We start from the raw sequence: 21,902 nt of genomic DNA, 5'->3' as shown, positions 1-21,902 counted from the left end.
TGTAGATGTGGTGCTTAGGGACATAGTTTAGTGGTGGACTTGGCAGTGTTAGGTTAATGGTTGGACTCAATGATCTTAAGTATCTTTTCCAACCTAAATGATTCTGTGATTCTAATTCCACTGTCCGGAGGTTTGTTGAAATATCACAATTGATGCCTATAGTCATGTTGCACAAATAGATATAAGCAATTTAGATAGGTCATGCTTATAGTTTAACAGCGAGTTACTTAAAAGTTCTTCTATTAATCAGCATTCTTAACCATTAATCTACTCCTGAAAAATATTTCCCTTCCATTTTTAAGACTTGGCTCAATTAATGCAATTCAAATGGGCAAGACCAGTTCATACAAATTAAGGAAAAAAAAAAAAGTATCGTCAAAACCACTTCTACATTAAGTTGAAAAAGTCAATGTCATTTACAGGAAAATTAAACAAGTACAGGCTTAGATATTTCCGAAGAATAGCCTTTCATATTTGCAAACAAACAAAAAATTTTATACACCGTAATTTAATACTTAGGGGCTCAAATCCTTAACACTTAAGTCATATAGACTCAGAAAATAAATTCAGGAACTTTCTTCTCAGAAATATGTGAGCTTAATTTCAAGATAAATACTAGATTGTTTTGATTTAAGTTCTAGAGTTCAAAACTCATCTCCAAAGAATAAGGAAGAAACATCAACAGTTCCCAGTCCGATACCTGCCTGATGGAGACTGGCTCAATATAATTGAACTTTTAGACAGGAGTTCATTTCTTTAAGAGCCTGTTAAGTTTAAGAGGCACTTTAATATAAAATTATTACAGTAAAAAAAATAAACCATTCCCAAAGTTTTCCAAGTTGTTTTCTATGCTTGCTGAGACCACAAAAACCGGTCACACCTTTCCAACATGGACTGAATCAGCGCTCTGCAATTAAAGCAAAGGGGGGGAAAAAAGAAGTCAAACAGTGAAAAAAGCTAACAACAGAAAGAGCAACAGAGTTTTGGTTTGATTTTTAAAGAAAAGTTTGTCAAAAACATTACTGTATTTCAGAAGTAACATCATGATATCACCATGCACACCTTCTCTGGAAGGGATAGGCCAGATCAGAGCCTGTGCAGGACTCAGCAAGACAGGTATCTCCTTCAGAGAATCCCCTTCACATACATCTTTAATGTATGATTTCCTGTTTCCTCTTTTTCCATTTTGCACAATACATAGCTCTTAAAGAATAGAAAAACTTTCAGTTGAGTTTAAAATCTGAGATAAAGATGTGAAGTATTTTATCTTTTTGTTAACTGAAAAGAGAGTTTAAAGTATCATGAAGATCCAAAATGAATAGGGTGTGTACATAGATCTTCTGTTGACGTGTCATCTTACCTTTGCCTTTTCTCAGCAATTCTCAGTATCTCACAGACACCAGTAAATCTCTCAGACAATTCTAGTGTCAAGCCACACTCCTGCAAGAGAGGCAAGGCACGATTTGGGCCAATGGCCTTCGCCAGTAAGAGAGCCACATTTTCTACAGTGATGCAGTCTGGGCAGCTTGAGCTACCATTGCTGACAGAATTGCCGTTCTGTGGGCCATGGTGGTGGAAAGCAGTGCTGTGATTTTGTGCAAGATGCAGAAGAAACTTCCATTCTTCTATAGTCTCTGGAATGGAACCTAGATGTAAAATTAGTTTGTTACATTATTTGTAAAACAAGGATTATTCTAAGCCTATTTTAAATATATCTGTACTTAAATGGGAAGCTACCTATTCTGTTTTTCTCTATGAAGATTTAAGAAATCCAAGCATTATCAACAAGCAAACTGTGTACAGAAGTGTACTGCCTTCACTGACTCAGTGTAAAGATTTCAGAGGGGAACTACACACAAAGCTTCACAATAATTCAGTATTTAAGGCTTTGGATTAAGTCAAGAGACAAAGAATTGTTTTGTCCATCTTAGGGCTACTGAGAATTTTCTTCTAAGTTCTGCCATGTGATATAATGCTTTGCTGGTCATAACTTTGTGTGCACATGTAGCGGGGGGAGCTTTGTGCTGTGCAGGGAGGCTAGCTATTCCTATCTACAACATCAAGTTTAGGTTTTACTCCCAGCTGATAAACAAATCTACATTCTTGAGCTTTCAAGCACTTTCTAACACAACTGATTTCACAAAGCACAGTGGGTAATGCCCATTTGTGTGTTTCAAATACACTGCACTACACTCAGTTAGTGCTACCAAAACACTTTAAAAAAAAAAAGTTCAACTCAACTTCGGACAAACTGAATCAGTATATAATAAGGGCAGTTCCTATATTACAGAAGTATGTTTACACAGCTTAAGACTTACTAACCATCTTCTCCATTCAACAGGCTCAAATCATCCAAGTGAGCAATATTAGTAAAGGCTTCTATTCTTCTATCCAGCTCCAGACAGAGAAAAAGATATCCAGGCCAAAATCTTGAATGAGAGAGTAAAGATTTCCAGGAATCAAACACTCTGTCTAAACTAAAGTCAACAATAATTAAATGCTCATTTAAATATCAGTGAAGACAGAAGCAATGGAATTTCTTGAATGCCAGAAATCACTGCAGAGTGGGGACACGGAAAATACCCCTTAGCCAAAAGGGGTATTTGGTACATTAAATTGGGCAATAAGTATTCATCCTCAAAAAAGGAAAGGTTTTTAAATAAAACCTGTCCAACTAAGGAGCACATGGGTGTTTTTCATTTGTTTCTTTTTGGGGTCAGAATACCAGCTAACCAAGAATTACCAAGTTTTCCTCTTACCCATGTGATTTACAGATGTCAGCCATCTTCTCTTTTGTAACAAAATCAGCTGGGAGTTTAATCAAAAGCAGAATGAGCTGACTGTAGCCCCAAGTAAACAAATGCGATCGTGGCCTAGAAGATGAGAAATTCCGTTTTAAAACGTTAATGGTTTTCTTCAGAAATTTACATTCTCTCTACAAGAAAGGCAGGTATATGGAAAGAAGAAGAAACAAATGAGACACTGTGTAGTCTCCATAGAGCAGTCACTCTGAAAAACATTACAGATAAAATTATTTAATCCTTTGGTTGCTTCTGCTGAACTCTGCAATACACAAAATGCTCAAAGGATTCAGTGACATCCAAAATGTCATACAAAATCTAAGCCTGCAGACCTGTTAAAGCTTTTTGCTGAACTCAGGACCTTGGGTGAACCATGGTTTACCTGGGATTTCCTTCTGCATCCATAGTATTTGCTCTTTGTGGTGCATCATGAGAAACTGCCAAGTACAACCAATCCAGTCGTACAGATTCAGGCTGCAGAAGAGATCTAAGGAGAGATGACCTAGAAAACAAAACACACACAAAATATACCAGTTTTAAATATACCACATATGGAAAAGTAGAGATTGTGTGCAGAACCCCACCCCCCCCCGAACAAATATGGATGTAAAATTAGATATAGAAAAGCCTAGAATGATTTATGTTTCTAGAAACTGAGGAGATCGCAGAAAACCAACAAGTTTGTAGGTTGGGTTCCCCCAGCTTTTTTTTTTTTTGTGCTGTCTAACCTTTGTATACTGAACCACAGGCACAGGAACAAAGACAGTCAGTTCCACTGAAAATATTATTCAGAAAAGCCCTGTTTAAACTAGCATCTAATCTAACAAAAACCCCAGAATCTGAGACACCAACTAGAACTAGCAAAATTAATTGGAAACTAATGCTAAAGAACACCAAGCAGAGGGATACAGAAACAATAAAAAACCAACCAAACAAGCCTCCCCAAAACAAAAATAACCCCACACAGCTACATGATGAAGAGAGCAGACAGATGAAAAAGATTCTGTCTTCCCTTTACCTTTTATCCTCTGGCTTTGATTTCACCAGACTATCTAAATATGCTAAAAAGTGAGCTGGATCATTCCTGCAAAGCTGTTTGATATCAGAAGGCAAAATAGAGGGGTGGAACTTGATCAAGGGCCGAAGAGCTGTTTCCCCAAATTTTTCATAAAGCCTGGAAAGAGAAGATAAAAAATATTTTCAGTACCAAACAGCAAAATTATAATTTTCCCAATATATCAAGCAAGTTCAAAATAGTACCAAAAAGTGAGCTCTTTAAAAGATTCCCAGAAACCATCATGAAATGTTAAGTGAACCAATTGCTGCTAGCAGCTTAATAACACTGAAGAAGAGAAAGAAACAACTTGGCTACAAACCTTTGAGCATGTACCAGTAACAGCGGGCTATCGTCCCAAGGCCCCAGGTCATGCAGCTGTTTCAGTATTTTCAACATATCTTCACTTTCCATTGCTAAAGCCACTGGACTGTGACAAGTTAGTTCTGAAATAAAAAAGCACACAAGTTACAAGATATGGGCAAGTTTTTTCTTCACACACACAGCTGTTTGTGTAAGGACAAAAGTTATCGCTACTTTCACGGAACTCTCTAGCCAATAGTAGTAACAAGTGAGCAGATCCTACTTGTTCATTTCATAGAAGTCAATATCGCTAATCTGCACTTACAGCAACTTACAGTTATACAATGATACAATATTAAGGCACAAACTAATATCATTGATATATTTTACTTTTCGTTAAGACTTCTGAGGAGGCAATTTTTCTCTCATGCGAAAAAAAGATAGCCCACTGCAGGACATAGGACTTGCTAAATATAATGCAGATCTGCATCGGTTTTCATATATTGCAATTTGCTTCTATTAATAAAAATAAATAAATACTTTAGCTTGGACACTGACTTCACAAAATGCAGAACTCAACACAAACCTAGATCCTGATGAAATGTGAGTATTAATCAACAGGCACAAGTGCAGTCCAACTGAAGACGAACTGGGAAAGCATGCATTATTTTTACTTCTGAGGCTCTCGGAATCCAAATAGTGAACAGCTTCCCAGAAACCCAAACACCAGATACCAACCCTCAAAGCAAGATTCTGTTGTTTGACTACTCTCTGTTGGCTCCAAATCAATGCTAAGACTTTAATTCACTTTTAAAAGAAATGCATAAAGCAGAAGCTGAATGCAGAGAACAAATTAAGTTCCATTTCCCAATATAATCAGGAAGCTTTGGTTCAATAAGGCTAAAGAAGCATCAAAAAGATCAGAAAGGATTTCTGCAGGAACAGGAAGTCTGATATGACCACAAGCCACTCATTTGCGTGGAACCATCTATTCCATTCAGTTTTGTTCCACATTAACTACGTTTCTCTACAAGACGAATCTTCTGATTCCAGGGCAAATACTGAAGCAACTCCTAGCTTTTGCCTTGTTTCTGTAGACATATGATTCTAATTAAGATGCTTTTGCTCTCTGAAGCACATACATTTGTTTTTAACTAGATCTAGTCTGTAATCACTACAGCGTTCAACCAACAAGCTCCATATAAATTAAGAAGTTCAGAATTGGAAAGAGGGGAGGGGGAGGAACAGTTTCTCCAAGGAGCCAGCAGTTCTTCCTAAGTTAGCCTTTGGGGGAAAAACAAACAACCAAACAACCCAAAACCAGAAGAAAAACTCCCACCCCCCAGCCATCTTTCTCCTCCCATGCTACACCTGCAGAAGGGAAATTTGCAGATACAACTGGGAATGTCTTCAAGCTTTTTTCTCCCAATCTTACTTTCAGTTTACTAGTAATAAAATTTTCATTAGTTACCTTTCAATCCTGCGATGTATGTTTCCCATACATTAGGACTGGTTGCATACATGGTTATAATACACTGCTTTAGTCTTTTTAAATCCAAAAGAAAGAAGTAGCTTCGCATAAACCTACAAGCCAAGGTCCACGAAGCTGCTAATGGAAGACTTCCATCAGAGCTTTCCTCTGCCTCACCATTTCCACAAGAAAATACACGCAGCTCAAAACACAGTGTTGTCAACTCAACAAGATCTTTCTGAACATCCGGTTCTATGACACATGGAGGAGACACTTGAAAGCAGCAGTCCAAAGGTCCCTTCAGATCAGTACTATTTCCACACATGTTTTTGCTTACACAGGTTTCATCAGTATTTTCCTTTTCAGAGCAGTCTTTCAAGATACCACTCTGTTCTTTGTCTGCTGGGTCTCCACCAGTTGGATCCACCTGTAGGTTTTCCTCCAGGACTGCCCTCTCCTCTTCAGCACACAGGGTCTTGCTTCTCTTCATAGAGGAAGCAGAATGCTCTTTGCTGCCGAACTTTTCTTCTAGATAGATAAGCCATTCCTGTAAAACCCTTCTCATACGCTGTGGTTCTAACAAAACCAGGGGATCCTGTAGTTTGGCTCTGTAGCATAAAAAAGTTTGCTAAGTTGCTTGACAGTTATATACTACTTCACTTGTGGCATCTTATATGTTTTGTGTAACTCAAAGTATATCCCTAAACTTGACTTATAGCATGTTGTTTTTTTGTGGTTTTGAGTGCATCAAGCAGAACTGAGGCTACTTAGGCTGTCTACATTTGATATTAGTACATTCAGAGTTCCTCAAGATTTCTTTCAGAATGGATTTTTGTTTGTTAGGTAGTTTTGGTTTTTTAAACTATACTTGTAGTTAGGACAAAAGGATAATGCTAGAGTACCTAAATAAAATTTTAGTGGGTTGTGCTTGGTTTTAAATAGGGTAAACAAATCATTAACCAAATGAGATACTTTCAGATTACGTTAACAATGTTTACAACATTACTCTTACATGTATGTGATGAATTAAAAAACCATAGTAATTTAAAAAACCAATCATTTTTCTACCAAAGCCCAATATATCTATACACTAAAAAGTTTCCCTGCTTACGTAGCTTCTGCTGTTGCAGCCTTGAGATCTCTTAGATGATCCTCCTCTGGAAGCTGGCAGCTCTGTGGTTCTAACCTAGAAAAACACATTAATTTCAGTCTTACCTTAAATATTATGTTTAATAATTTAAGGGAAGGTTTCCTCACAAATTTCCTCAAATTTGTGAGGAAACAACAGTAATTCCTTTATTAAAAAAAAAAATAAAGCTTTCATTTCTAAAGAAGGAACAACTCAACAGACTGGGCATGGATTAACTGGGCATGAAGAGCAACCAATACTAATATTATTTGTGGCCTTCTATAATGGCTTCTACTCCAACTACAGTAGATTTCTGAAGGTACTGAACAACAACAAAAAAAAAAAAAAATCAGTATCGTGCCACTATATGAAAGTTAGTCTGAAATGGTAAGTTAGCAAATAATTTGAATATGAAATAACTTAGTTCTGTATTAATTGGACAACCATTAAAGTTCAATCTTTTAAAGCTACCATTATTTTTTTAAATGTTTTTAGGGAGATAAAAGTGTTTACTCCCCACTCAGAAAGGGCAGGAAATGAACTATTGTGCTCATGTCCATAACTATTACAACCATCAAAGATCAGCAATTCTCATACATAATACACTACATTCTCACTTTTCAGTTATTACAGCACTGTGGAGACCGCATGCACCACCACCCAGAAGTGTTTATTGCCTAACCAGCTTCCAGGAACCAGGGAGAACCAGCGAAACCCACCAGAGCAATGAAGGCAGCTCGAAAAACCTAACACTGAGCTCGCTGTTCTGTTTGAAGCAGTAGTTTTTCCCTTTAGGTTGTTATACTCAAAATCCCCAGCAAATGCAATTGCTAGAAAAACGTGATTTTACACTCACTCTTTCTCTTCCTGGGGAGATGCTACGAGATTAACAGTCAACTCCTGCAGCTGCTCGTCATCCTTTGCTTCTTGCCTCCCTCTAGTATCAGGACTTATATGAAGTGTGCCAATTTTTTCAGTAGTTTTGCGTACAAAGCTGGAAACACTAGGAGTCAGAAGTTCAAAGATTTGAAATTGGAAATTCAAAACCGAACAAATCAAGCACTTCCATTCAAACCATGATTTCAGAAGAGTTTATAATCTGAAGAACTCTGGAGAAAAGGATGAGAGCAGTGATGACCAACAAGAACAAAACTCACTAAGCAGCTGCTCAAAATTCATATTTCAGTCATGGTCCATACTCCCAGCACAGAATAAAAACCTGAAGTATTTAAGACTTGGGTTTTTTGCTGCTGGAGAAACAGGATCACACACTATTGTTAGAGCCTCAATTTTGGCATATATTTGTATGCAAATAAATGCAGATTGGCTAAATTGCATTTTAAAGCTTATAAAGAGAAAGCATCATTAGGAAATTATGTCCCTCTCAGTGGCAAGAAACAGTTTTACAATACTCCAAATTAATTCTTCAGATTACAAAGCCCACTAAAAATGTCCTTTTCATGTCAACAGTCCTTATCCCTTCAGATATTTTATCTAAGAGAAAGCCCAGTGAACGTACCAAAACCCAATTATTTCTACCACTGCCACAAAGAGAACTATGTCATCAAGAGTTGAATAGAAAAATCAGCTTCTTGCTTTCTGGCCAAGAACTAGTTTAAGAGCACCAAGAAAAAAGACAAAAGCAACCCTTTTACTTGCTTGCCAGAGAATATGGCATCTTTTACTATACTGAGGTATAGCAAAAGTTGAAGGTTGCTGCAACAGAGGGAAAGGATTAAAATGTAGCAAAACAATTGGACTTCAATGTATAGAAGAACTAAAGGTAAACTTCTAAAAATTAACTGTAAATATGATAGTATTTTATTTAATTATACATTGAATATAGTGAATACTTGAAAATTTAGTTGTCAGTATTAGTAGAAAAACTTATTACTTGTAAAGTCCTAAAAACTGCTTATTCAAAACATTCTGAAGTTTATTCTGAGATCCTCATGCTATTGATATCAACTACAATTTTTTGTTGCAGGACATAATTCACATACTTAGGTGACCAAGGGAGGGCAACACAATGTTTCAGACTATTATTATGAGCCAGCAACGTTTTAGCTAAGAAAGCAACATACATGATGTTTTTCAACTTTTTAAGTTATGTATTTAACACCATCTCCTTTACATTTGTCCCTCCCTTGTTTTTTAAAGCTAGTTTTAAAATAGCAATTTGATTTCTGCATAAAATGGACACAACCATATTTACTTGCACCAGATATAAGCTACCATCGTTCCGTGAACACTTGGGGAATTGATTAGATTCCCTGAAAGATATATGGGGGGAGATAGCAGACCACATGGTATACTTTGCAGGTGTGTTTTAGCAATATGGAGCATGCTTCAAATATTTTAATGTTTGTCACCAAGAAACATAGGAAGTCTTCACTCATTCTTCAGAAATCTAAGTACCAGAAAAGCAAAATCCCGAAACAATATTCAGTTTGCTTTGAATACAAACCACAACCACGGTTTACCGGGTAATGTTAAGTTTTTAGACATTTAAACATTCTTAGCCATTTAAAAACTGAGGTTGAAATCTTAGCCCCACTGAAGTTAACAGCAGCTCTTCATATCTTCATTACAGTCAAGATGGAAGCTTTAAATTGCCTAGCAAACTGGACTGCATCTCCAGTGTTTCAGTTCAGATGTTACATTTTTGCAGAACAGAATATGAACTAAACCAGACAATGCTACAAATTCAGAGGACAGAAAAAGGAAAGATGTAATGGATGAATGAACCTGCTGCAAGTTTTACCTTTCTTTGACAGCTTGGAGAGAGACGAGAGGAGATGGGGAACGAAATGACAAAGGAATACTGAATGGGAGAAATGTCTCATTCCGGTCAGCCTCAACCGTCACAGATGCATGAGATACATTGTCTAACAAATGGAATTGAAATAAAGAGTCATGAAACAGTGGCCTGGCAAAAATGGAACAGTGAAACAAACCACAAGTCACTAATTCATTAATGGATAACCTGCATGGGATATTTTCATACTTAATATTCAAGAATGTGGGGAGCCAGAAAAGTGCTATCTGGTTTCAAGGGCCATTTTATTACTGACTTTGAACCGGGTAGGTCTGCTTTGCTAATAATCTTTTGGCTGTATAACAAGGCCAATGATGATCAGTCTCTTCCAACCATAAGGATTCTATGATCAACAACTCCATGAAAACTATCTTCTAAAAGTAGCCTTGCAGTCCATTTAGGGGACAAAAAAAAAAAAATCTTGATTTAATCCACCGACAGTTACTTAAACATCTATGAAAATTAAGTATTGTGGCATACACCTATTCACATTGCACGAGTTCCTAAAACCTAAATCACGTATGAACCCTCTTATTTGAACCGACTTTAGAATATAATTGAACCCATAGCTCTAGCTTTTGATAAGAATCACAGGAAATATAGAATCACTATTGCCTTTTTACTTTTTTATGTCCCTAACAGTACCTACAATATGCTTTGATTAATCATTTCCTGGTACAAACAAAGGCTGGATCTTTAAGTGACATAAATAAGAAAGAAGGGATCCTTTTAAGTAAGGATGACGCTGCATTTTGCAACAGTCAGCACTGTCTGCACTCTTGAGAGGAAAAGATGCCATGCTGTTACAGAAATTCTACCGTCAGAATCCACAGCCTCTCTAGATAGTGCCTAAAGGTCACAACTGATTTTAAGATTGCTTGTAAATAAGGCTGCTTTTGTTCGTTATGCAGATTAGAAACCTAAAAGCTTATGACATCTTACGTAAATGTGATCAGGGAAACACTAAGTCCATTTCTCTTCAATACCAAATTAAATACGCATGCTTCAAGAAGCATATAGAACTTCTCCACTTTGAAATAATGAGGAAAAACTTATCTCTTGTTGAACAGATAGCACTTTTCTATCTTCTGACATTCAAAAACTACGCCCCCTCATTTTAGTTTTAATATTGGAAGTGTAGATACTAATTCCTATATGCTCCCTCCCCATTGTGGTTTTCCCCCCCAACAAAGCACCCAAATTCTCTCCATCCTCAACTAGCATCTACTCTTTGCAAAAGCTAAAGAGCAGCTTTTTTTTATTGGAAAGCTTCTCTACCACACCTGGAACTAAGCCAGCTCTTCATCATCCTGGGTTTCTGCATCCCTTCCCAATCCCAACCAGAGCAGAGAACAAGACCCATTATTGTCTCGCTCAAACTTTTGCCCAGGCACAGGTATTTGTTAGGAAATACAAAAAGCTCCCTGGATGGTTTAAATGTTAGCTAGTAACAATTCGATCATCCCTATGCTAATGTATACACCCGTAAGAGATGATCCCCTTTACAAATGAAACCCTGCAAGAAAGTTAAGAACACTAATCTTAAGCCCACTGTTTTCCCTGAAGAAATATGAAGCCAGAGCCAAAATTAAGAAATTCTTTCCCGGAACTAATATTACTGGAAGGCATCAGCAAACAAATCTCATTTGAAGCTCAATTAACACTGGCATAGTTAGCGGAGGGAATCTCAGCATTAATGCTGAACTGCACAGAAATTTGGGGAAAATTGGGCAGAAATTTAAGTGAAGTCTTAGCTTGGTAAAAGCCTTCTGGACCTCATTTTGTTCCTCTGGGTTGAGTTTGTTTTTAAGCTTGGATTTCTGTGGAGCCAGCATTTCACCCCAATGTTTCAAGGAGGAGTTTGACTGGAAGGTGGGTTGACTGTGATCAAATTAGAGGATTTATTCATGGGTAACTTCATAGTGGAAAATAAGAGCACAGAGCCAACTCAATCAAATTATTGTAGAATAAATAAAAGTTGCACCTGAATAACATATTTTCATTAAGACATATTACCAAGTTCTCCTTGCTCATCTTCCTGGTGTGCAGGAAATTCTTTAAGTCTCTCATCTTCTGAGAATGTTTGACTGTGGAGAGAACATGAATCTTCATCTGACTGGCTGCCTCTTCGACTGATTACACGATATATTCCGGAGTCCAAGACACTGAAGCTTTCCTGTCAGACAAAGGAGAGGAGTTAGATGCTGTGCGAGTTGTACTTCCTTGTTAAACTTCCTGCACTGATCTCAACCAACCATACCCATACAAATAACCTCAAAGCACTTCACAATGCACTGTCTGGAAAAGCCCTATGTAACAGCACAGTTTTGACATATCCAGAATGGAAAAGTACACACATGCCAGTAAGTGTGCAGTCCAGTGACTTTATAAAGATGTATATGCTGCAATTGTGTTCAGGAAAACAGTCTGAAAAACAACTGGTGTACTTCGTAGAAGACAAAAACCACCTCTGCTTTAGTCCTGCATCTGAGACTGTCACTTCACCCCTTTGTACCTGCGTACCCAGTAAACGCATATTCTCTTTGCTGGTTAACCATACCCAGCTAGCACAATTATGGACCCTGCAAAACACTTTAGTTCCAGTGCACATGTACGTTCTTTTGCTCGTGGTTAGTCTATGTAGTTTACTTCCCCATATGCTAATGAAAAAAACCCAAACTTGTCTACCACATCAAGATGGAATTTACATTACTTTGGTTTTTAAACTTTTCTTTTTAAACATTGTTAGAGTGAAAGCAGCACTGATATTGTATTAACTATGAAATATTTCCCCTTTCTTGAAAAGCTGCTAGGAAGCCAAGATAACACCAAGCAGCTGTATGTGTAAAAGAATATTAGAAATATACTTTGATTTTTTTTCCTTAGAGCTTTCTGCTTAAGCTTCATAGGAGTAAGACAATTTTATAAATAAGGCTAGGATAGTTCTGAACATTTAGACATTCAGTTTTCACCATGTAAAACTACAGTTACAATCAAGATGACCTTCACCAAAACACATTAAGACACTAAACTCAGCTGTGGAGAAAGTCATGTTCGTATCAATCTTTGTCCACATCCACTAGCAACAAAATAACATGTAGAAAAGGCAGAGGTCTAAGAGCTTAAAGAATGCAAGTAGTAGTATCTCATACCTCTCTACCCCACCCAATTTTAGAAAGTAGCATTATCAGCTATAGCAGACATAGTAAAAATGAAACTTTCATCTTCAAAGTGATCAATGAGGTGATTTTAAGCCATAAAGATAAAATCTGCAGGTAACATTTTTGGCATTACGAATACACTTACATGAGATGAAATACTGCTCCTTCTACTACTGCACGCAGAATCTAGAGGTTCCAACTTTGAAATTAGTTCTTCCAGCTGTGTAACAAGATCTTGTTGCATTGAGGCATCCAGCTGAGACTTCAAGTGCTCCAGCTTGTCTAGAGGCAAATTTTTTCTTGCCTAAAAGTATACAGTGAAACAAACATTAGTATTTCTAATGCACATGTGAAAAGCAAAAGGTATCACACATGCGGACTAATTTTCATCCAAAAAGTATAAGGTTTAGGAGACTTTTTAAAAACTCCAAATATATGAATCTCAGAAACCTATGGGACATAATGGAAGAGGGGGACTGGAAACAAAGTGAATTTGTATTGCACATTTACAAAGAGGTATTTACTTACTCTGCAAGAAATGATTGAATTTTGGAAGAGGCAACAGACCCTGGCAGCAAGTGTCCAGAACCCTCTTCTTATCAGACGCTCTACGCAGCGGTCTACCAGCAGAAGGGAGAGGTGCACCACTTTTCCATTTGTATGGAGACAGAACAACTCACTTTTGTAAACTGCAATATCCTGAATATCTGCAAAACCAGATGCACAGAAATATCTAAAGGACTGAAATCATTAGTCAACATGCCTTTCTGTTCCTGAAAGAAGGTGAAAACATATTTCCCATCTGACTGCAAATGCGTGCAAAAGCCTAATATGCTGTAGCACAAGTGGCACGGGGAAAACAAACACTGTAGAGTGCTAAGCTAGCATCTAACAACTCTACAGCACAGTTAAAGTATCGAAACTTTCCAGAGCTGTGTTTCTAGAAAGCATTCAAGAAGTACACTAAAGTTACTGAAAAGTTGCCTATTCCTCTGAAGGGGAGGGATGAAAAACTAAAGGCTGATAAAGGTGAGAAATACATCATTGTTAGCTTTGAAAGAGAAAGAAAACATTTGCTAGTAGAAAAACACTTTGACCTTTCAGCAGTTTTCAAATTAAAGTTATGCTATATGCAAACACTCCATAACAAAGGCAGTGGAAACTTTAAACCAAAAGCAGGGGGAGAGAAGGGGAAGAAAAAGACTGACTGATAATAAGTAGCTGTTCTAGGACTGTGCCTAACACCATACATGCAAAACCATTTGAGGCCTCACTCATCTGCCAAATAAGTACATCTTCTGGCTCCAATTTAGACAGGTGTTAGAAAAAACAGGTTTTAAGCTTTCAGCTGCCAGATTATCCTTCACAGGACACCTGACAATAAACCTGAGTAAACAGAAATGAGGAAAGGATACTGCAGGTTAAAACCTGCAGTATTAGTGAGGTATTACTTCTCACTATTTGATTACTGTATTTTAAGATTCACTGTATACGATGTTTTGTTTCTCAAGCAAGTTTTCAGAAGTGTGGATGGAGCGGTTGGCTGGAGGAGGCAGGGACAGGGTTAATATTCAAGGATATACCTGACAGATGACAAGGAAAAAAAGTCTTCTGATCAAAGTTCTGCAATCCAGCTGCAGAAATTGAGCTAGAAAAGGCTCCATGTTAGGCAAGGACTTCAGAAGTGACAAACATAACAGACAATATTACAAAGCGAAGATTCTTAGTTTACCTTTCACTTCGCTCCAGAGCAAGACTTGAACACTTTGGGGTAGAAAAATATAAATGCCTCTTTCTGTCCAGGTGATCACACAGTGCTCGCTGCAAGCAAAGCAGACATTAATGGTGCAACAGTTAATTGTGGTAGTCACTGTACAATATGCAGGGATGGCATTGGCTTAAGTACAGCAAGCGAGAAGTGAGTTGTTTAGCACAATACTTGGAAAATTCTTATCCAAAAAGATAAAGTTGAGAATATAAGTTAGGACAATATACAACCGTTTTATTTTTAAGTCTACTTTAACAGGAAGTTATGCTGACAAATACTCACGTCAAATACAGTAGCTTGGGGAAAGATAGAGATTGTGGAGAGCAGCTGGAACCAGAATAATGAGGATCCAGCCTGTAAAGTAAGATTAGTATCTGTTACAAGTATAACTACAACAATATCACTTCCTTAATATAATATTCTTAACCTTGGAAATACAAGGCTGGCTTAAATAAGCATAGTATTATGACAGTAGCATTCACTGCAGTGCTTACACAGACATACCCGCAGAATCAACCTGTGGCATCTTTGATAACTCAGATACTGGTTTCCATTATTACAGAACATATTAACATAACAGCTAGGATTAATGCTTGACTGCATTAAAAGGTTACTTAATCTTCTCAGTATTAAGGCAGTTCTTTTCAGTTAGTCTAGAAGTCCCAAGCAAGTTTATCACCTATAACATTCATGCTCCTACCTGAGAGTAACAACAGGGAGAGGCGGTGATGAGAGCAGCTGCTTGAACTGATGTGTGCTTTGCACTTCCCCATCAAAGTTCACTTCCCACATCCTTGAGCCAGGTCGGGCACAATATATTAATGGCTGCTGATTCCCACTGTTTTTTCCGGCAGGGAAGAAACATGCTCCAAATTCTCCATCTCTCTCTTTGTTACCAATTTTCCAGAACTTCTCTCTAGTAGAAAAAACATACTTGTTAAGGCAGCATTAATAAAGACTCTAATTTTACGTTGTTCTTGAAGAATAAAAATACTAAATCCTAGTTGCTGAATTGGTTTTGGTGCTTAAAAAAATCTGTAATGAATATTTAAAAGCCTGTATAAAATTTATAAAAGACAGGGTGTAGAAATATTTGTTAGTTTAAATGATTGCTCAGAGCATGAAGGGTTTTTTGGTGTTTTTTTTTTTTTATTTTTTCCTCAGCAGAACCAGTCAGTCAACCTGGTAATGGTGCAAATGATCCCAGAAACCATTTCCAATCACATGAAAGCTGAGACAGTGATTATGAATAGTCAACATGGATTTACAAATGGGAAATCAAGTTTATAACGCTCTACAACAGAATGACTGGCTTGAGAGAAGAGCAATGGATGTTGTTCATCTTGACTTCAGTAAGGCTTTTGACAGCACCCCTCCAAACATCTTCACAGACAAACCGAGGAAGCGTGGGTTAGATAAATAGATATGGAGAAACACAAAGTCCTGCCCTGCAGGAAGAATAACCCCAGGCCTCAGGACAGGCCAACCAGCTAGAAAGAAGCTTTGTAGAGAAGGGAATAGGTGTCCTGGTGAACAAGCTGACTGTGAGCCAGCAATGAGCCCTTTTGGCAAAGAAGGTCAAAAGCCTCCTGGGCTGCATTAGGAAGTGTTGCCAGCAGGTCAAGGGGGACGATCCTTCCCCTCTTCTCGGCACTGGTAAGATGTCTGGAGTGCTGGGTCCAGTTCCAGGCTCTCCAGTACAAGACAGACATGGACATACGGGAGCAAGTCCAGAGATAGGCCACAAAGATAACTAAGGGATTGCAGCACCTGCCTTGCAAGAAGAAGCTGAGAGAGCTGGGCTAGTCAGCCTGGGTCAGAGAAGGCTCATCTGGTGCCACGTGTATAAATATCTGATGAGGGAGTAAAGATGACGGAGCCAGACTACTCTCAGTGGTGTCCAGTGAAAGGACAAAAAGCAACAGACACAAATGGAAATAGAGTAAATTCCATTTCAACATAAGAAAAAGCTCTGATATTGTGAGGGTGGTGAACCACCAGAAAAGGTTGCCAAGAGAGCTTGCAGAGTCTCCATCCTTGGAGATGCTCAAACCTAACTGGGTGCAATCCCACACAATCTACTCTACCCAACTCTGCTTTGAGTAGGAAAATTGGACTAGAAGATCTCTAGAGGTTGCTTCAGAAACTCTGTGTGACTCTGTAAAGTCCAATATTTTACAAATAAAACATAACTTGCCTTTCGGTATCACACAAATAAGTGCGTGTAAGTGAAGATATGAGCAGTCTTCCATCCAAATAATCAAGCTGAACAACCCGAGAATCTACAGTGGTTATAATCTGAACAGGAAACATCACAAAAGTAGCAGCAGCCTACAGTTAAAAAGAAAAAAAGAAAGAAAACATACAGGGCCTCAGTTCAAAGTAAAAACTATTTCATTGAGTTATAATCACAAAATTCAGAAGACTCACATATGCTACAAACACACAGCATAAGACCAAGCAGTTCCCTTCTTCTTTCTCCCTTACAAAACAAGGCTTCAATGCTCAGAGGCATAAAAGTCTAAATTTCCTTTCCTCAAAACCTTTATTGAAGGTTTTAGAAAAAAAAAAAAAAATCATATCCTTGTAGCATCCTGCCATATTATTTTTTTTAATAAAGAGTGTTTTTTGTAACATTAACATGGGTTTTTATTCTTGCTCTTGTAAGGCTTGTGCTTTTGTCAATTCTCTCCCACAGGTATTTTCAGCCAGCAAACAGTTTTATGGGGACAAACCTGAGGGATTATCTGATAGGAAAAAAAACCCACCTTCCATCGGATTTAGGTGGTTTACATAAACTCACTTTCTCTATTACCCTGCAGTGAATTACCCAAACACTTTATTATACAAGTGTCTCAGTTTGCATGGGTGGCAGAACAAAGTCATAGACAGGCTTCTTATTCATAAGAAACTACTGGGAACTGCACTCAAATTTTCTAGGAGATGGTCACTGTTTTTGACAGCTTAAAGCTATTTCCTTTGTTAGGAATGTGTCAATTCCCTACTTCAACAAAGCGTGTTACATGAGAGGTTCAACAGTCCAATTCCTTTAAGAGGCATGAGCAGACACATATTCCTTGGACCTTGCCCTTCTCTCCTCTCCTTTTCCCTCTTCCCACAGTTGAATTCTTTTGCTCTTTTTTTAAATGCAATAGCCTTGCTACTTTTAAGTCAATTTTCCATCAAAATATTTCATGAGGCCTAGAAAGGACCTGGAGGAATACACCTAGTTCCAGGCTGTAATGGATGTAAGCTTGACATACTTCTACCATTTATTTTAACTAATCCACATCTTTAAGAGCATCCAGACAGAGCCAAGCAAAATCAGAATCTGGGATTGCCCTCAGGCTGACAGCTGACCTGAGGACTAAAACACAGCTGAACCAGTAGGAATCCAACAGGCTCAGAAAAACCAGGACCCTGGGCTTGGATACTTGTAAATTCCAAGAGGAAGAAGCTCAGACAGTTTTTAATTCCGTACGTTTGAAAGCATATATATGTTGCTTTACTAACATAGCTAAAAGAGGGAGCAGGGGAAGTTCATGGGTTCAGACTTCTACTGTTGTCTCAAGAGACTGGTTCTTCATCCCAACAGTCAAAGCCACCAGAACTTCATCAGCTGGCAAGTTTCCTCTGTTCTACTTTACTAAAATAAACAAAAAGATTCCACACATCATCCCCTGGGAACCTCTTCATATCAAACAAAGTATGAGACATTTTACCTTCCCTTGTTTCGATGTGTTAATCTTGATGGCTGATACTTTTCCCACATGATCTCCTACAAAAACACGAAGCGCAGCTGTATCCCAACACAGAGCTGTGACTTTTCTGCCCTTATGCTCAGAGGAAACATAAATCCGTTCTGGCTTCCCACGACGTTCCTGATTTAGCTCCCAGACTACTACAAGACCTTGGCTACAACAATTAAAAAAGAAAATACAATTTGAGAATAAGTCTTCTCATGTTTTATCATCAATAAAGATGCATTATTCCAAAGAAAGAGAAAATCTAAGCAAAGTAGTACATCTCAGAGCTGGTTGTGTTTGAGGTTGCACGCTTTCAAGAAGCGTCACATTCTTAATTCTGAAAAAGAGTAAGTGTCCTTCCTTGCACTAACAATGTATTAGCAGCTTTGGAAGGCTACTCTCACATTTACTGGAATTGACAGTGACGATGCGGAAAAATAAGCATTTAAATGGATTTTAAACAATGTAAGTGTAATTAACTACCAACCTAATGAAGGTATTTCTTTTTATGCAGAAGGGTCTCAGGCAGACATTTATCATCATAACTTCACATGCATTAGATCTCCCACAGATGCTCTGTTACAGAAATAATACTTATTCTGGAACAATTATTCCAGGAAAAAAAAAGTTAAGCAAATTGTCTGTGCAGGGAATTATTCTGTAGGGGCATCTACCAGCTAATTCATGCCCCCCGCTCCAAGTTCTCAGCAGATGTCCAAGTCTGAAATTTAGAAGCTGCTTAAAAATATTTATCTAGAATTCAGGTTTGTAAGTACATCACTCACCTGGTGGCAACAGCAACATAGTCTTCATCATGTAAACAACAGGCAACTCGGGAAATGGCACCTTCCTGAAAGGAAGTATGAGAGTAAGTGCAGCTAAAAGTTGTTCTTATACTGCCTTTACCACTAAACAACTTTTATCTTAACTTAAGATATATACAAGATTCACGTAACAGCTACTACCACTTTGTTGTGATGTGGGTTTTTTTTTTGTTTGGGTTTTGTTTGCAAACACTGAGTTTACTCTAAAAAGATGCAGCCAACAACATGTCAGCATCAAGAAAATGACTGCAGTTCATTCTCCAATTTGGAAAACAAAGAAATCAGTCTCCTGTCCTCACACCTAGGGAACTTGTTTTGCTAGAACTAAGCGAGAGGCTCCCAACCTTAAAAAAATGGCTGCATTCACATTACGGTGGAAGCAGCAGTGGCTCCCAGGAAACAGCATCTGACTGTAGAAACAGCAATCGCTGTTCCATGACTTCTTTCAGCAAATGCAAGCCAGCTTATCTTTTCTTAGCTTATCCAGGTAGCTCATAGTTTGGACATGCAAACATTACTAGCTACCTACATGCGAGTTGCTCTGATTTCACATTCAAAGTTTTCTTGTGATTTCATAGTCAAAGTTTTCTTCTGATTCTTAAACACTCAGGTGAATTTGTTGCTGCTGTTAAAAGTAAGAATTTGAAAAACAAAGGTCTGACCCTCTCAAATAATTTTTCACACCTCATCAAATCTATTACACCACATACTCTGGGGATACACCCCAGTACCACAACCTTTTTCAAATGGAACAGTCCAATGCTTCACCTTACTTGGACAATTCAGCAAGCTGAAAATCCCTATTGACTCTTTAATAAAAATTAACTTGAAACAATTGTCTCTTTCCCAGTCCCATTTTCCCAGGAAATTTTTGTATAGAATTCTTTACCCTTACCTTATGAGTGAGAAAGAGTCTTTGCTTCCAACCATCTTTCTGTATGAGGTTCAGTCCCCCTCCTGAACTGCCTAGAGCTAGCCATCTCTTCGACACAGCTATACATGTGCACTGAAGGAATAAAAATCATAATGCACAAGATGGGTGCTACTAAGTACTAATAACAGTAGATTTTTCTTGCATTATTATGTTATTTTTCAAAGGCTTCACTGTTTGCCAGCTGCGTGTACCACTCATGAAACACTGGCAGCACAGTCAAAGATATGAGAATAGCACTCTCTGGAATTGGAGCAAACAGTAGGAGACAGCAACCATGTAAGGCCGTATTATTTACCCCACAGTTGCATGAAGAAAACACACACACAGAGTAACAGGATCCTTTCTCTTCACCACTTCTTCCCAAAGTGTTCCCCCCCATAAGTTAGCATGCACACACCCAAAAGGAACAAGATGAATCCTGTGGGTTAATCAGATAATAAACCAAATAAGGTCATTATCTGAATTAAAGAAAAAAAGAAAAAGAAAAAGAAAAAGGAGAAACACCACCAAGTACCACAAACTCACCTTCAGACGACTAGAATCCAGCCTAAGCGCAGAAAGCAGCGGATCCAGACATTCAAACTCTGCCAACACATGGTTGTAAGAGTCTGGAATTATTGGCACAGAGGCCATTGATGTACAAGACTAGCACTGCTCATTCATGGAGCATTACAGCTTCAGCTTTTAGCTGTACCTGCTAAAAAAAATAAAGCAAGTTCTTGATTAGTTCACTTTTTTAGTATTACATCTGTTTTTTTGGTGTTTACAGAAACACAGAACATCTTCCTGTTCAAACAGTATCGGTTTTCAGTTTGCCAAAAAGGTGCAAGGGCTGCAAATTTAGACTCCTGCTTCATTGTTGAAGTTCATTTCAGAAAACTTAACCTATCAGATACCAACCTTTGAAATATATAAATTGTAGCTGTAAGATATATTTACATCCACTTGTGAAGCAAGTTCTGCCTACCTGTGGAAAAAGCCTTGTTTTACGGTAAAATCCCCCCACAACACACACCCTTGATCTTAAACTAGTTTTCCTCAAGGAAAACATTTAACAATGGCATCTAATACCTACATCATTTTCTCCAGCAAAACTAAATTTAAGGAGTATTATCCTCAACTGATACCAAATTTAGAATTACCTGCATTTGAGCATTCCTAATACAACTACACATAAACATGTATAAACTACCCTTTCCACAATACCTCCTTTGCAGCGTACAAGACAGATAACACAGAGTTAAAACCAAGAATTAAATAGTTATTGAAGCTGGAACTTCATGTATTTTTCTTAAACAGCCCATACTTTAGAAGAATCTTGTTGAGGCATTTTTAAAGTTTAGACCTCTGTGTTGCTTAAAAAAAAAAAACCCAACATCAAAAGTTGTTACACTTCATGCTCAAGCCTCTAAATTTCTAGATAATGTTTGGATGCAATCCCATAAGTTAAATAACCACCTCCCAGAAATACTATGATGTGAAACCTTACATTTCCTTATCAGAAAAGGGAACGCATACTCTCCCCAGGCATTAGAAAAGGGGAAGATACACATTTAGCCAGAGATATTGAAAATTCTTTCTTCAAAATTCTCAAAATCATCTTAAGAGTCTTAAATTATGAGATTTGAGAATGGCTCCACTCCAGCGATAAAGAGTAAAACATGACTAAGAAAGGACAGTTTTGTTCTGGATTATTCAGTCCAGAAAGACACCCTAATGTGTGTTTCACATGCTCCGTCACTCTGTCGTAAGGAAGACCGCAGATAACCTCCATCTAACAAAGCCACCCTGAGATTTTTAGATACTGCCTTGGAATTCTGTTCTCAGAAACTAGTCTCGGCGTCTGACCGGCCTCAGGACACGCACCGCCCCCCCGCCAGCCTCCAGCTTGAG

At 38.0% G+C, this 21,902-nt stretch overlaps 1 protein-coding gene across 1 annotated transcript; it reads right to left on the bottom strand.

The window, feature by feature from the left end:
• Positions 1-846: 846 nt before the first annotated feature.
• On the bottom strand, positions 847-20,642 carry HPS5 (Hermansky-Pudlak syndrome 5). Its single transcript, XM_009892007.1, has 22 exons — positions 20,535-20,642; positions 19,971-20,081; positions 19,037-19,101; positions 18,228-18,420; positions 16,699-16,836; positions 15,206-15,417; positions 14,788-14,859; positions 14,470-14,558; positions 13,266-13,444; positions 12,883-13,041; positions 11,593-11,752; positions 9,523-9,646; positions 7,615-7,761; positions 6,741-6,815; positions 5,630-6,237; positions 4,178-4,301; positions 3,820-3,975; positions 3,184-3,303; positions 2,760-2,873; positions 2,323-2,429; positions 1,361-1,646; positions 847-907 (listed from the first exon to the last, which is right to left on the bottom strand). The coding sequence occupies exons 1-22, from the start codon at positions 20,640-20,642 to the stop codon at positions 847-849; spliced, it is 3,408 nt and encodes a 1,135-aa protein (XP_009890309.1).
• Between the last annotated feature and the right edge of the window lie 1,260 nt (positions 20,643-21,902).

This window comes from Charadrius vociferus, unplaced genomic scaffold, assembly GCF_000708025.1.
Source record: "Charadrius vociferus isolate BGI_N301 unplaced genomic scaffold, ASM70802v2 scaffold179, whole genome shotgun sequence".
Taxonomy (NCBI): Eukaryota; Metazoa; Chordata; class Aves; order Charadriiformes; family Charadriidae; genus Charadrius; species Charadrius vociferus.
The sequence above is the reverse complement of the archived record's forward strand: the minus strand, read 5'-3'. Positions and strand labels throughout refer to the sequence as shown.

Excerpts from the sequence above, each read along its gene's own strand:
- HPS5 (XM_009892007.1), bottom strand. The coding sequence starts at position 20,642 with ATGGCCTCTGTGCCAATAATTCCAGACTCTTACAACCATGTGTTGGCA. Across the intron at positions 18,421-19,036 it reads TATGTTGCTGTTGCCACCAG|CCAAGGTCTTGTAGTAGTCT; the intron begins GTGAGTGATGTA and ends TAATTGTTGTAG. Across the intron at positions 2,430-2,759 it reads GACATCTGTAAATCACATGG|ATTTTGGCCTGGATATCTTT; the intron begins GTAAGAGGAAAA and ends CTCTCATTCAAG.